The sequence below is a fragment of the Papilio xuthus genome, unplaced genomic scaffold (genome assembly GCF_000836235.2).
Source record: "Papilio xuthus unplaced genomic scaffold, Pxut_1.1 DF829660.1, whole genome shotgun sequence".
Taxonomy (NCBI): Eukaryota; Metazoa; Arthropoda; class Insecta; order Lepidoptera; family Papilionidae; genus Papilio; species Papilio xuthus.
In genome coordinates this window covers 407,340-421,553 of record NW_013528989.1, presented here as the reverse complement: position 1 = coordinate 421,553, position 14,214 = coordinate 407,340, and the positions used below count along the sequence as shown (strand labels likewise).

At 34.1% G+C, this 14,214-nt stretch overlaps 1 protein-coding gene across 1 annotated transcript; it reads right to left on the bottom strand.

Moving 5' to 3' along the window:
• Positions 1-837: 837 nt before the first annotated feature.
• On the bottom strand, positions 838-12,659 carry LOC106116148 (juvenile hormone epoxide hydrolase-like). Its single transcript, XM_013309895.1, has 8 exons — positions 12,534-12,659; positions 9,922-10,123; positions 9,378-9,605; positions 8,914-9,078; positions 8,324-8,509; positions 7,614-7,776; positions 7,006-7,240; positions 838-1,081 (listed from the first exon to the last, which is right to left on the bottom strand). Exons 2-8 carry the CDS (start codon positions 10,099-10,101, stop codon positions 853-855), a joined length of 1,386 nt encoding a protein of 461 aa, XP_013165349.1. The 5' UTR covers positions 10,102-10,123; positions 12,534-12,659; the 3' UTR covers positions 838-852.
• Positions 12,660-14,214: the final 1,555 nt, after the last annotated feature.

Here is a 14,214-nt window from a genome sequence, read left to right as displayed (position 1 = left end):
GTTTAGATGCGAATATACGCTAATTAATATGTTTTTACGTTATATTTTTAGTTCGTGATTGTGATTTATATGTAGAAAAAAATTCAATAAATATTGTACGAAATACTGCGACATGAAGTTGCTAATTCATTATTAATCATAAACACATTTTTTTAAATCATTTTGAACTTAATTAAAACATTTACTTGCAATTGTAAACGTTTTGTCACAACGCCATCTATTAGATTGTTTCGTAAACTTTATAACTTTGTTGTCAAAATATTCTAATAGATGGCGTTTGCTGTATCGATATAATTTCAATGAAGAATTTTTATGTTTTAATTTAAGTCGGAATATATGTTAGAATTTAGACCATAGTTAACATAGTATGGCTTTAATTAGCTTAGTGTTTTCTTAAAAGACTTTAGAATTGTACAAAAATATATTGAGCTGAATAATATTTATATTCTAGTCGTAATTTATTTCAATCTATTAATCTTGCAACGAAATTTTTCAAATTCTATTTTAGGTCTAGACTTGTGACAATATTAATGACAATAATATTCGATTAAGTTGACTCAATAATACTGAGTCTTATTGTATTTGAATTAATTTATATGTACATGAAACTATTTAACGCTAAATGCCTAAATAAATATTCATAAATTGTAAAACGTATTTTTTTTATATTTTTTTTTCTTCCAAAGGCAAACACCACACGAGATTCTGTCAAAGTCGAGTTTATTTTTCTTCACACATAGATGGCGGGAAATAAAATTGACAGTTGAACAAATATACCAAAGAGGTCGACCAAGAAAACAGTTATGAAATCAAACATTCTGCTTAAAATATAAAAGTATATTTCTTAAACAATTACAATTCTGTATTTTTAATTTCCTTATGCCAATTCTTAAATATATTTACAGCTTTGAAAACATCATTAGCATAGATCTGAGGTAATTCTAAAGCAAGGAAATGGCCGCCATCTTCTAATACTGTTGCACCTAAAAAGTTAAGATACTTCGTCTTCAATATACTTGGAGGTTGGTATATCATTTCGCTCTTCGTCTGGAAGGCCCAGGTTGGTACTGTCGTAGTATGCCTGAGGATATAGATAGATATTTGATAGATATAGATATTTTATTATCTTTAATCAACTAAGCTTTTAAGTTTTATTTATTAACTTATAATGTCTTTTCTATCTTATTTGAAAATGAAAAAAAATGAAAAATGATTTATTGCGTAAACAAAAATGGTACATACTAACATTTGTGCCGGGACTTCCATTTAAGCATCCATAACGGGCTTGTGATTGGAAGTCCCGCTCTTCCGTGTCACATAAACAATATCAATGGTACCTTCTTAATCTATATATTATATAAAGACAATTATACTTTAACAAACAAAACAAAATACAAAGAGTTTAATAAAAAGTAAAAAGTAAAAATGACAATAAACTAATTATTGATTTCTAAATTAAAAAGTAAAAATGAGCAGAAATGATAGAAAATAACAGAAAAACACATTTGTGTAATTTAATGTGTGTGCAATACAGGTCTATTGATTGTATGAATGTGTGTGTGTGTGTATGTTTGAGTTTGTGTGTGTATGTATGTATGAGCGTGTATGTACATGAGTGCATGTGTGTAAGTACAGTTGAATTTACATAATTATCTTTCATATACGTGGTATAGTTTGAATTAATGTTTCAGTCTCATCATAAGTTTTAGTCATTAACCAGTCAGTTACAGTCTTTTTGCATTTAAATAATTTAAGAGGGTAGATATTAATTTCTTTGTTTATTAAATTGTATAAGTTAGAGGATTGCCGAGGATATTGCCTTGCAGCAAAAGTGGAATTTGTTTTAATAACGTTAACAACGTTTTTTCTTCTTTTTTTATTAGTCACCGGGTCAAATTTTATTGATTTATGCAGTTTTAATATAGTTTGTAATATGTACAATTTTCTGATTGTCAGAACTTGAGCAATTGTAAAAAGATCACTTGTTGGAAAACAATACGGTTTAAAATAAATTACCTTTAAGAGAGATCTCTGAGATCTTTCAACATCTAAAAATTTAAGCTTAGATGCTCCACCCCAAACAGGTAAGCAATAAGTTATAACTGATTGGGCAAGTGAAATGTAAATCTGGCGTACAATATCTTTCGTGGCAACATGTCTTAAGGTCTTAAATGTCCACGTAAGTTTACGTATTCTAGTTAAAATGAGTTCGATGTGATCATGCCACGAGAGACGTTGGTCGACCATTACACCTAGGTATTTAGTATGGATTACTTTGTCAATGGTTGTGCATGCACATGAAGTGTTATTTGAGTCTGGACACGTGTGAATTTTAATGAGAAAGTCATCAGGCGGTTGTGTTCGTTCGTACTTGGTAAAACAGATGAAGTTAGTTTTTTTAGTGTTCAAAGTTAACAAATTAGAGTCTAACCAGCTTGCTACCCTCGACAGTTCACATTCAGCATTTCTCCGTACACTATCCCACGTTTTACCGTAAAAGACTAAGGCCGTGTCATCTGCGTAGGAGAAGATGTGACCCTTATTGAGCTTGGTATTGCAAAGATGATTTATGTATACAAGAAATAATGTTGGACCAAGCACACTGCCTTGGGGCACACCATAAGTAATGGTCTCCTCTGAACTGATGTAATCTCCTATTTTTACCTTCTGTTTACGATCAGCCAAGTAGTCTTCAAAAATGTTAAGAGGTTGGCCTCTAATGCCAATCTCCTCTAGCCTATGTAAAAGTGTGGGAACAGAAACAGAATCAAAAGCGTTTTTTAAATCTAAGAAAACAGCCATACATTTATAACCTTTGTCCACTTTATCAGTAACAATAGAAGTTAGTTGCAAAATAGCGTCCTCTGTAGACGTCCCTTGCCGAAACCCAAATTGTGAGGAAGATATTATGTTATTTTTATTAAGGTAATTCACTAGTTTTAAGTTGATAATTTTTTCTACTATTTTTGAAAGGGGCGTTAACACCGATATTGGCCTATAATTTGCTATGGTAGTCTTGTCTCCACTCTTGTGCACAGGGGTGATTAGGGCTTTTTTTAAGGCAGAAGGAAAGACACCGTGCTCAAAGCATAGGTTAATCAAGTTGGTAATGGTTGGGACGATGATTTCATGTGCAGCTTTAAGAAAAGCGATAGGTATATTATCTGAACCTGTTGCACTAGTTGATTTTAAACTCAGCAGAGTATTGCGCACCTCCTGATCATCAGTATTAAGAAGCACGAACGATGCAACGGGTCGGGTTGAATTTTGATTTATTTCCCTAGCTTGTTGTGATGTACGTCGTAATAAGATAGTATTAGCTAGATGTTCACCAACTGTGACAAAATGTTTGTTTACTGTATTTACTGCCTCAAAGGGGTCGCGTGCCGTCTCCAGTAAGTCAGTATTTTGTGTCTTAACTAGTTTCCGATTAGTAATTTCATTAATAGTCTTCCATAGCTTTTTAGAATCTTTACGTGCTGCAAGTAGTTTATCTCGTTCGTATTTACGCTTAAACTTTTTAATTAAAAAGTTGCAATAATTTCTATATCTTTTGAAAGTAATCTTAAGGATGTCATTATTTGGGTCGAGTTTCAACTTCTTTTGGATGGAGTTTCTATTACGAATGCATCGCAACAAGCCAGAGGTCATCCAAGGTTTTATCATTAGATTTTTTAGTGGTATGACTTTTTCAACAGTGTGGATCTTAACACAGTCTTGTAATGTTTTAATTAAGGCGTCTGTAAGTAAATTTGGATTTTTAAAAGTTAATAGCTCAGGTAGGTTACATTTCAAATGTTCAAGTGCATTTATAGTATTTAACGTCGTCTTTGTTTTAGTTTTAATGATTTTGTTGGAACATGTTTTGTTAGATATCTTTAAAATAGTCATGAGATGGTCGGTGATAGTGGTGTTGGCAATAGCAATGGCAGCCGTTTTGTTCTCGGATTGCAACTTTAGCATGACATGATCAAGACAGCTAACACCTCTAGTTGGAAGTGAATGTCCTGGTAAGAGTCCGTGCACGGCAAGCATGTTTAGATAAGCTATTCTATTTAAACGTTCGTGTGATTTTTCGTATAGTCTATAAATTAAGTTGATGTTTATATCACCCACAATTATTATATTTTTGTTATACTTAATAATTTCTAAGTACTTATCAAGTGACGAGATGAATTCATTTGCATTAACAATGGAGGGAGAACGATAAATAGCAAGGGCAGTAACGTTAGGTAGACTAACTTGCAGACAGGACGCGTGCGTTAAGTAAACTTCAGTAACAGTGGCCCTGTGGTTGCTTTTAAGATACGCAACCACACCATCTGCACGGTTGAGGTGATTTGTTGTCACATAGGAGTTATAATTCGGTATATGGGGAATGCTTTTTTCTGTTCTTAACCTACATTCACTGAGGATGATTAAGTCTGTTTGAAATTTTAGAAGAGCTAGGTTAAGTTGCAGATCATCAAAATTTGAATAAACACTTCTGATGTTTTGACATATTACAGTAAAATCATTTCGTGTCACACCTAATAGCCGAGAAATGTTTTCAATGTTATCAACATGTACAGTTGCAAATTCTATGTTATCTACTTCACATATAGTGTTAAGACAATTCATAACTGTCGTCTAATAAAGATGAACAGACTATAACTAGAAAGAAATGAACATTACAAAAATTTTTAAGTAAAGAGCGATTTAGAATGTCTGACTGGGTTGAATGTGTATTTAGAACTGTGTAAGTATATGAGTAGTGATGAGGATGTTGTGTAAAATTGTATTTATAATTTAACAATAGATGTGCATAAAAATTTACAAAGAATATACGTAACATAAAAGAAAACGAAAGCGATGAGTTAAAACAGTTAGATATGTCTAGTCATTTTACGTTCATGAGACTGTTTACTTGAGCTTCATTTTTTACTATTATAATTCGAGAATTATCATCTTTTCGGACGTAAATTCTCCCGTAGGCAGTCCAGCAATATTTGTACTGGTTTGCCTTCGCAAGATCACGAGCTAGGAAATGTAGCCTTGCGCCTTTAGCCGTCAGTTGTTCAGATATGAAGATTGGGTTTTCCATGTAGTTATTTTTTATGCCTAAATGTTTTGCACATAATTTTTCTTTGTGTCTTAGGTTGTAGGATTTTGCCATCTTAAGGAAGTCGGCTTTTTGAATAGCAGAGGACATTTCCACTATGATGGGTTGTTGTTTAGTTTGTTCTTTCTTATTCTTTGCTTGGATACGATAAATGTCTTGAATATCACGTTTCTCCACTTTACATCCAACGGTTTCAGATAAATGCTTAACCATATTTATAAGGTCTTCTTTGGATTCTTGTGGCATTTTTGGAACATTCTTGATTTCTACGTTCATTTTTCGACTTACTCTTTGGAGGTCCTCTAACTTGTCTTCTAGGATAGTTATGTAGTCTTTATCTTTTTTAGCTTGAGCTTCCATAAAATCAATTTTTCTTTTTAATTCTTCATGTTGAGCAGACAGGAACGATATCGACTTTTCTATATTACTGTTAGAAATTTGTATTTCAGATAATGTGGGAAAAATCTTTTTTATATCATTACTCTGTACGGCAAACATCGAAGATATCATGCTCTTCATTTCTTCTCTGAAGGCGTTAAAATCGACTTCAAAATTGGGTTCTCGGGCTCTTTTATTTCGCTGAGAGACATACACAGGCGATGGAAACTCTTGTGAGATATTCGATTCCGAGACCGATTTATTATTTAATGTCGACTCCATGACTTGTTACAGCTACGGCGAGTATTTATTTTAAAGTTAAACAATCCAGAAATTTTGTTTCAAATTAGAGTTTTGTAGTTAAAATTTTGTAAACAAAATGATGAATCCACGGTGGGATGAGAACGCGGTGCACTCCCGCGCACGCAGTCGAGGCCGCGTTATGCAGAAATAGGCTGACCGCTTCGTTACGTAACTCTTGAATTTTTTAAACTGTTATTAAGTTATTATGATTTTAAAAACGTTGTGGACGGTAGTTTAGATTACGAATGACATTTACACCGTCACATCAGTTATATACACTACAGGTTATTGACTAAAAAAACGAATTTAACACTGATTTTACATGCAACTATCACTGTATACTTAAATTACAACGTTTTATGTATCACATCACCAAAGCTAGGACACTTAAGTTTAAGTGAACCGTTGAAATAATTAAAATTATACGGAGCGTTATGAAACACGTCTACTCTGTTCGCGATGTGAGAGGGAAGAGGCCTGAGGAGAAAATTAAAATAAATATTTGCGTTCTCAATAGCTATAGATTTTTAAGGAAGATATGAAGTCAAACGTAACCCATAACTGTTAGGAGGACACTGCCGATGTATCGCAACACTAGTCTTATTAAAATGTCGACGTTTATGTCCCCTCATTAATCTGACACTTGACTTGGTAACGTAAGCGCGCCATTTACGCCAATTGATTCTAATTAATAATTGTCTAAAATAACGAATTAATTTAATTGTTTAAAAGTAGATGACTCTTTTCGTTATTCAAAATCATATTATTATTGACCCGTCACATAAATTCGTCAAAATGGCGACGCGGTCGATGCTCAGATGCATTACCAGGAGACGCACGGACAATGTATCCCCTTACTAATGGTCCCTTCCTATATCAATAAATATATTACTTTATCATCATCAGCTCACTATACGTAACCACCGAGGGGCTCGGACCCTACCCTAAGAGTGATTAGGCCATAGACAACCACGCTGGCTAAATGCGGGTTAACTTCACACATATCTTTGAATTTCATCTAAGATATGTAAAGGTTGCATCACGATGTTTTCCTTCACCGTAAGAACGTCGGATAAATGTACATATGTAAATCGGAAATCGAAAAACACATTGTTACATGGTAGTATTCGAACCCAGGACCTGTAGATTGCAAGTCAAGTGCTTGACCACTGAGCCACCGACGCTCCATTCTAACTTATAATGTCTAAAATATTATTACTTACGAATCTAAGCTCAGTTGTCTGTTCTTGTTGCTCGTTTCTTCTGCATACAATCTCATTGATGTTGTGATACAATTAGTCGTCCAATATATCATAAGATTGTCAATAAGTTGCTCCTTCGTGAACCTCAACTCTAAACCACCGTCTGGCTTTAATTTGTTCTCTAAATTCGTCCACGTTGAGAATTTCTCTAAAATATAAGCTAAAAGACCCGACGGAGAGTCTGTGAGACTGACGCCTGAAAAAAAAAAGGAAAAAATTAGAAAAGTTTCTAGTAACTGTTATACAAAAGATGGATGAATTTTATTGTGCCTTTGTCTAAATTTCGTACACTTGAAATTAAAAAAAAACTTGGTAGTCTATGCGTTATTCCAGATCTTTCTCTGTGTCGTTCATCCAGATTTGTGTTTCAACATGGACTCTTCCGAATAAGTTATACGTTATTTAAATATTCAAAAAACCTTCAGATTTTTATAAAAAAGTCTCGATGCAGAAATATGCACATTATCATTTGGTAGAACATAATTTGGAAGAATACATAAGCTACTGAGTAAGTTTTATCCACGCAGACGGAGTCGTGGACGAAATTTAGTTTGATTTAATAAACTTACCAACTGTATCAGGCTTAGTTGCCTGTATATGTGCGTATCCAGTTTCTTCTAGAAGATACGCGAACATAGAAGACAGAGGATACAAACGACTTGCTAGATGACTCTCCACCACCAGAGATGGGATGAAAGCGCCCAAGATTGTTTTGAATGCTGCCTGTTTGTTCTGGAAACAAGAAAATTAAGCTACAGAACAGATAAAACTTTTAAAATTTTGTTAATTTAAGTATAAATGCGAAAGTTTACATGGATGTTTGTTTAAAGATATCTCCAGAACGGCTGTACGGATCTCGATGAAATCTGACAAACATATAGATCATAGTCTGTAGAGCACATAGGTTACTATGTTTTTTTAATTCCGCGCGGAAGGAGTAGCGGGCGACAACTGGTATTTAATAAAATAACTTCTCTATCTTAATAACTTAATTAAAGAATATTTTTTTCCTTACTTCTTAAAGTACTAGACACTAGAGTCTTCTACGTGAACTATTAAAATTTATACTATTAGCGTTCGCCGGCGACTCCAACCGCACGGAATTTAAAAAAAAAAACATAATTAGTAGCCTATGTGTTCTTCCAGACTATTATTCTATATGTATGCCAAACTTCATAAGGGTTCTGCTCAGCCATCCTGGTGATACCTTCTAACAAACATCCATCCAAACATTCACATTTATAATATTAGTAAGATTTACTCTTCGTGAATCCCTTACCCTTGCCATCGCGAAGTTATTATGATGTCCTAGTATATCTTCAGGGTATAAGACAGTTAGTGCAGATGCGACTGCTGATCCCCAGTCACCACCTTGGATGTAGAACTTCTTGAAGCCAAGTCTGCTCATCAGGTTTTTGAAGATGACCGCTATTTGTCCTGGAGCCACGCCAGGACGTACTGGTGCCTGGAAACAAAGAAACATGTAACATACGAGACGAAAAGAGATGTTAATTTAAAATATACGTAGCAGAATCTTTTATTATTTAAGATTTTAAATTTGTTTTAATTCGTGATATTATTTTACAATATATTCGTATATAAGTTGTCGCCCGCGACTGCGTCTATAACTGTTGGTCGCAGCATAATGTTATATAGCTTAAAGCCTTCCTCTATAAATGGACTATCCAACAAAAAAATAATTTTTCAAATCGGATAAGTAGTTTCTGAGATTAGCGCGTTTAAACAAACTCTTCCGATTTATATTCTTTTCGTTAAATAGCTATGTTGAAAAAAAAGTTATTTTTTTATTTTTTTTTATTTACTACAATTTTATTTCCAAGATCAGTCAATAGATGGCGCTGTACTTACATCTGAGAACCCATAACCAGGTAAACTCGGCACCACAAGTTCAAAGGCAAAGTTATAACCTGGCTGTTGTTTCGTCAAGATAGGTATAGCTTCGTAAAACTCTCGCACGGAACCTGGCCAGCCGTGTAATAACAATAAAGGCACGATTTCCACTCCTGCTGGTACCTGATTGGAATGATATTAAGAGTAACATTTATTTTTTTTATTTTATAAGTAGCTTTTACCCGCGATTCTGTTCGGACTGAATTTAAAAAAAATAGTAGCCTATGTTCTTCTTTGTTCTACATTTAAGCGAATCTATGCAGCCGTTCTGGAGATATCTTCAAACAAACATCCATCCATCCAAATATTCGTATTTATAATATTAGTAAGATGAGGAATATGAGTCCTCGGCGCAAGGTTTCGCAAAAGAATTTTCAGCACTACAGTCTTGAAATAACATAAATGAAAATAATAATAATTACCTGTGGTTTTACTCGTACGAAATGTATATCCAGACCTTGAATATTCGTTTTGAAATGAGGATATTTATTCAAAAATGCCTCCCTTTCTTTGAACGGATACTCCTCAGCCCAGTATTTTAACCATGGTTCTATAGCTTTGCTATTAAATCCGTATTCGAATGCAACTCCTTCTAAAGGTGGTACGAGTTGTCTATGATTTTTCAAACGACTTCTTAAATCTTTTATCATCTGTAAATAAAATTGTGTATTAAAAAAACAGAAGTTTCTAAATCGAAGTTTAATACAACGCCATCTATGTTTTAGTTTTAGAAAAAGGTTTTTTTTTCAAAAATAAAACTTGAAACAGCCGATCTTAATAATTGATCAATAATCAGAGCTAATTCTTGAAATAAAATTTGAATTACTTTGACTCGACGGACTAATGACGAGCGTCTTTTTAATAATAGATAAAGTTTTTCTATAAGAATAAAGATGGGAAGAGAAAGGGAATTAAAATTAGGCGTCCGGGACGGAGCAAATCAATTTTAAGCTAAACAAAACTTACCTCATCGGTAAATTTAACTTGGAACGGCCTTATACTTGTATCTTGCTTTCCCTTAAGTTCCTTTGGTCCCCACCATTCTTCAGGATCTAGTTTGGGAGGTTGTGAAGACCCGCTGCTTAATGCTGACCAACATATGTACGTCACAACGATGACAAACAAGCCCAGTAGGATTTTAGCCATCCTGTATATTGAACCAGCCAGTCTGTTAAACGATTTGAAAAGAAATAAATTATTTTTTATGTACACAGATTATTTATATTTTATTGATTTTTTTATCAGAATAATCTAATCTTACTACGAGTCATATTAATTGTATCGACAGCTCCAAAGTACAGTACAGTTTTTTTTTTATATCATAAGGTGGCAAACGAGCGTGTAGCCACCTGAAATCGTTGATATAGCGAAGTGACCGTTGTCCATAGACATACGCAATTGCATATGCGTTGCCTACCTTTAATCGACGGAGGAGAGGATGCACAAAAAGAAAATATATTCCCTTTCTATGCATCCTCTCATCCGGAAAGTCCACTTCCACTTGCCATCCTTTCCTTATAAGAAAAAGGGTGGGAAGGGAAAGAGGACTAAATTAGGCCTCCGGGACGCACACTCATCAGACAAAATGCGGAATTGCTTCCACTTGACGCCTGTCTTCTGTATGGTCGTGGTATTTCACCGGGCGAGCCGGGCCAATTCGTGTGAAGATGTTAAAGCGGGCTATACCACTGTATTTCTTGGAATAACTTTCTACTTATAAGTGTGCCTTTTGATTTTGCGTACTTTTCAGTATGATAATACTAATTGTTGCCCGCGACTTTGTCAGTGTAAAATTAGAAAAAACAAAATGTCTACGTAACTCGTAGACGTAGCTTTACAATACTAAATAAATTTCAAATCAGTTCAGTGGTTTTGGAGACTATTTAATGAAAACAATCAAATCTTTTCTCTTTATATCTTACTAATAATATAAATGAGAATGCATAGATGGATGGATGTTTGTTTGAAGATAGCCTAAAAGAACGCATAGGCTACTTATTAAGGTTTTTTTTTTAAATCCGCGCGGACGGAGTCGCGGGTGACAACTAGTTTTAGTATACTACCCGTTACTGTACTGTTTACCAGAATACTACGAACATTAGACGTGAAGGTGTGTTTTTTATGTCAGAAATAAACTGAGACCAATATGGTTTGATGTAACGGTTTTGGCTTCCCCTCACGTGTTTATATAATCTAATTGTGCTAAATACTTACTTCCTTACTTATAATATAAATGCGAAAGTAACTTTGTCTGTCTGTCCGCCGATTTAAATGTAATTTGTTACACATAGTATAGAGTCTGAGAAAGTACATAGGCTCTTTTCTAACACGAAAAAAGGGTGTAAAAAGGCATGGAAAGTTGTATGGAAGTGTCTTAATTTTCAGTTAGAAGCTTGAAAGTTATTTTTTAGGCTGTTAATCTTTATATATATATAATTCTTCTGTGAGTGTGTATGTCATTGAACTTCTCTCAAACGACTGGACCGATTTTGATGAAATTTTTTGCGTGTGTTCAAGGGGATCCGGGAATGGTTTAGATTCACAATTTTGTCCGCTGGACAATGTTTTTTTGATTAATTTTTAGTTTATTAGTAGTTGTTGATTTTGGAATGTTTTACATTGGATCCGACAGACGGCGCTACCATCGCAGTGTCAAATTTTCAAATTAAAGACGTGTAGACAGGACAACGTCTGTCGGGTCCGCTAGTATGATATAAATAAATATAGCATTATGTTTGTATAAGAATATGTGACTTTATATTAATGTGTTGTAAGTCTAAAAGCTAAGATGGATGTGTGGTGTGACACGAAAGGATAAAGTTAAAAATGTGCATTAGAGGAAGTTTGAAAGTAGCGCCAGTAGAGAAATTGAGGAGTAAAAGATTAGCGTGGTTTGGACATGTTATGAGGAGGGATGATGATGATATAAGCAAAAAAGTAATGAGATTGAATGATGATGGCTACAAGGGTAGGGGAAGACCAAAAAAAGTATGGGATGACTGTGTGAAAGAGGATATGCGTAAGAAGGGGGTAGACTCGGATATGACGGCTGATAGAGATGTATGGAGGAGTACATACTGTGCCGACCCTCGATAGGGATAACGGCAGGTTGATGACGATGATGAAGTAAGTCTAAAACCTCTTGTTCTTATGTTTTATAATTAAGTAAAATAATTAGCTTAATAATTAAAATGCTATCCAAAAACAATATTTTACGCGGACGAAGTCGCGGGCACAGCTAGTTAATAATATATGTTTGTAGTTTGATATGATATCTGTTATTTATTTAATAGTACAAAGAAATTTACAATCGTCTACTTTAAAAAATACATTTAGTAAATATTTTTTTATTACGTATTTTTACCTATAATATTATAAATGCGAATGTTTAGATAGAGTTTGTTTGAAGATATCTCCAGAACGGCTGAACGGATCACGATAAAATTCGGCGTAAATATAGAACATTGTCTGGAAGAACGCATACGCTCCTAATTTTTGTTTTAATTCTGCGCGCGGAGATATATACAATAAAACATAATTCAAACGCAATTAACACTAATAAAATTTTAATCACTCACTGAAATCCGTTATGGATTAAAAAAGTCTTTTCAGCTCGTTTGTCACTGGCACTATTAATAAAAAAATAATAATTGAATAACGTTATTTAAATAAAAATGTTGACGAGTCACAATGAACGTGCGACTTCACCGGACACGTACAATAAAATGATTCGTTGTGATGATACGACGAATCGACGAATGTGTAACAGGGTCACAAGAAATGAAAAACAAATAGGACATTCCATTGAAACTGTAAGTAAAAAAACGCATTTTTATGTAAACACTAGCGATTACCCGTGACTTCGTCAGCGCAGTGTTACAAAAGTAGCTAAAATATGCCCGTATTCATCAGATTCCTTCTCGTGAAAGTCGCTTAAAAGCCGTTCCGGAGATAACCCGGAACAAAAGTGTCCATACGCATAAATATGCAGACAAAAATAGTTAAAATAGTTGTTGACAGCAACTCAACTTTTTTTTCTCTACAACATATACAAACACTCCAATTTTATTAATATGTAGAGACTAGCTGTCACCCGCGACTCCGTCCGTGCGGAATTACATAATAAATAAATGCCTATGTGTTCTTTCAGACTATGTTTTATATCTATGCCAAAATTCATCAAGATCTAACGAGTTGTTCCGAAGATATCTTCAATCAAATATCCATGTAAACATTCGCATTCGCATGAATTATGTATTAGTAAAAAAACTCCACAAAAGTACAGAATGTTATATAATTTACTGTCAACAGCCATCGCGTTTTTGATCGTTTTATCAAGATTTAGCAAGCTGGTGTATATGGCACCCAGATCATTACTACACGTATCTTTTTGTCTTATAAAACTCCATAATTACCTAATCCCTAACTTCATAAGCGCCGAAAATATCAAAAAGGAAAAGAACTGATTGCTCGGCATCAGTGACCAGGCTAATAAAAAAATCTTACTAACAATCTTATATTATGGACTGGGAGGAGAAATCGCAAAAGGCAACTTTGGCGATCTCTTGTGTCAGAAGCCAAAACCCACATTGGGTAACTGCGCCAGCGTAGTAACAATCTTATTTATTGCGGGAATGTCCCAATTATTCACACATCAAAATGGTCACCGTAACCTCGTCAGACTGAATATATAGGTTGCTATTGCGTAACAGTTAACTAACAGATAACTTGTCAAAATTACTTTAAAAAATATATCCTTAATAAATTCTCTCAAGTATTAACAAAACTTTATTTATTTTAATACTATCTATCTCCCTTGACTCCGTCCGCACGGAATTAAAAACAAACTTAATAAGTAGCCTACGTGTTCTTGAAAATATGTTCTACGTCTATACCAAATTACATCGAGATCCGTTCAGCTGTGCCGGAGATACTGTTAAAAAAGTCCATCCATCTATACATTTGCATTTATACTATTACTAACTATCGCCTGCGACTCCGTCCGCACGGAAAATAACCTAATAAGCCTATGTGTTTTTCCAGACTATGCTTTACATCTATGACAATTTTCATAGAAATTCGTTCAGCCGTTCTGGAGATACATTTAAACAAACATCCATCCATCCAAACATTCGCATTTATAATATTAGTAAGATTATAATTATTATTACTTAGATTAAGATTAATTGATAGTAAATGCTTGAAAATCTTTTTCTTACCTTTCAGTTCCCTGTTAATTTTTCAAAATTAAAAAAAATA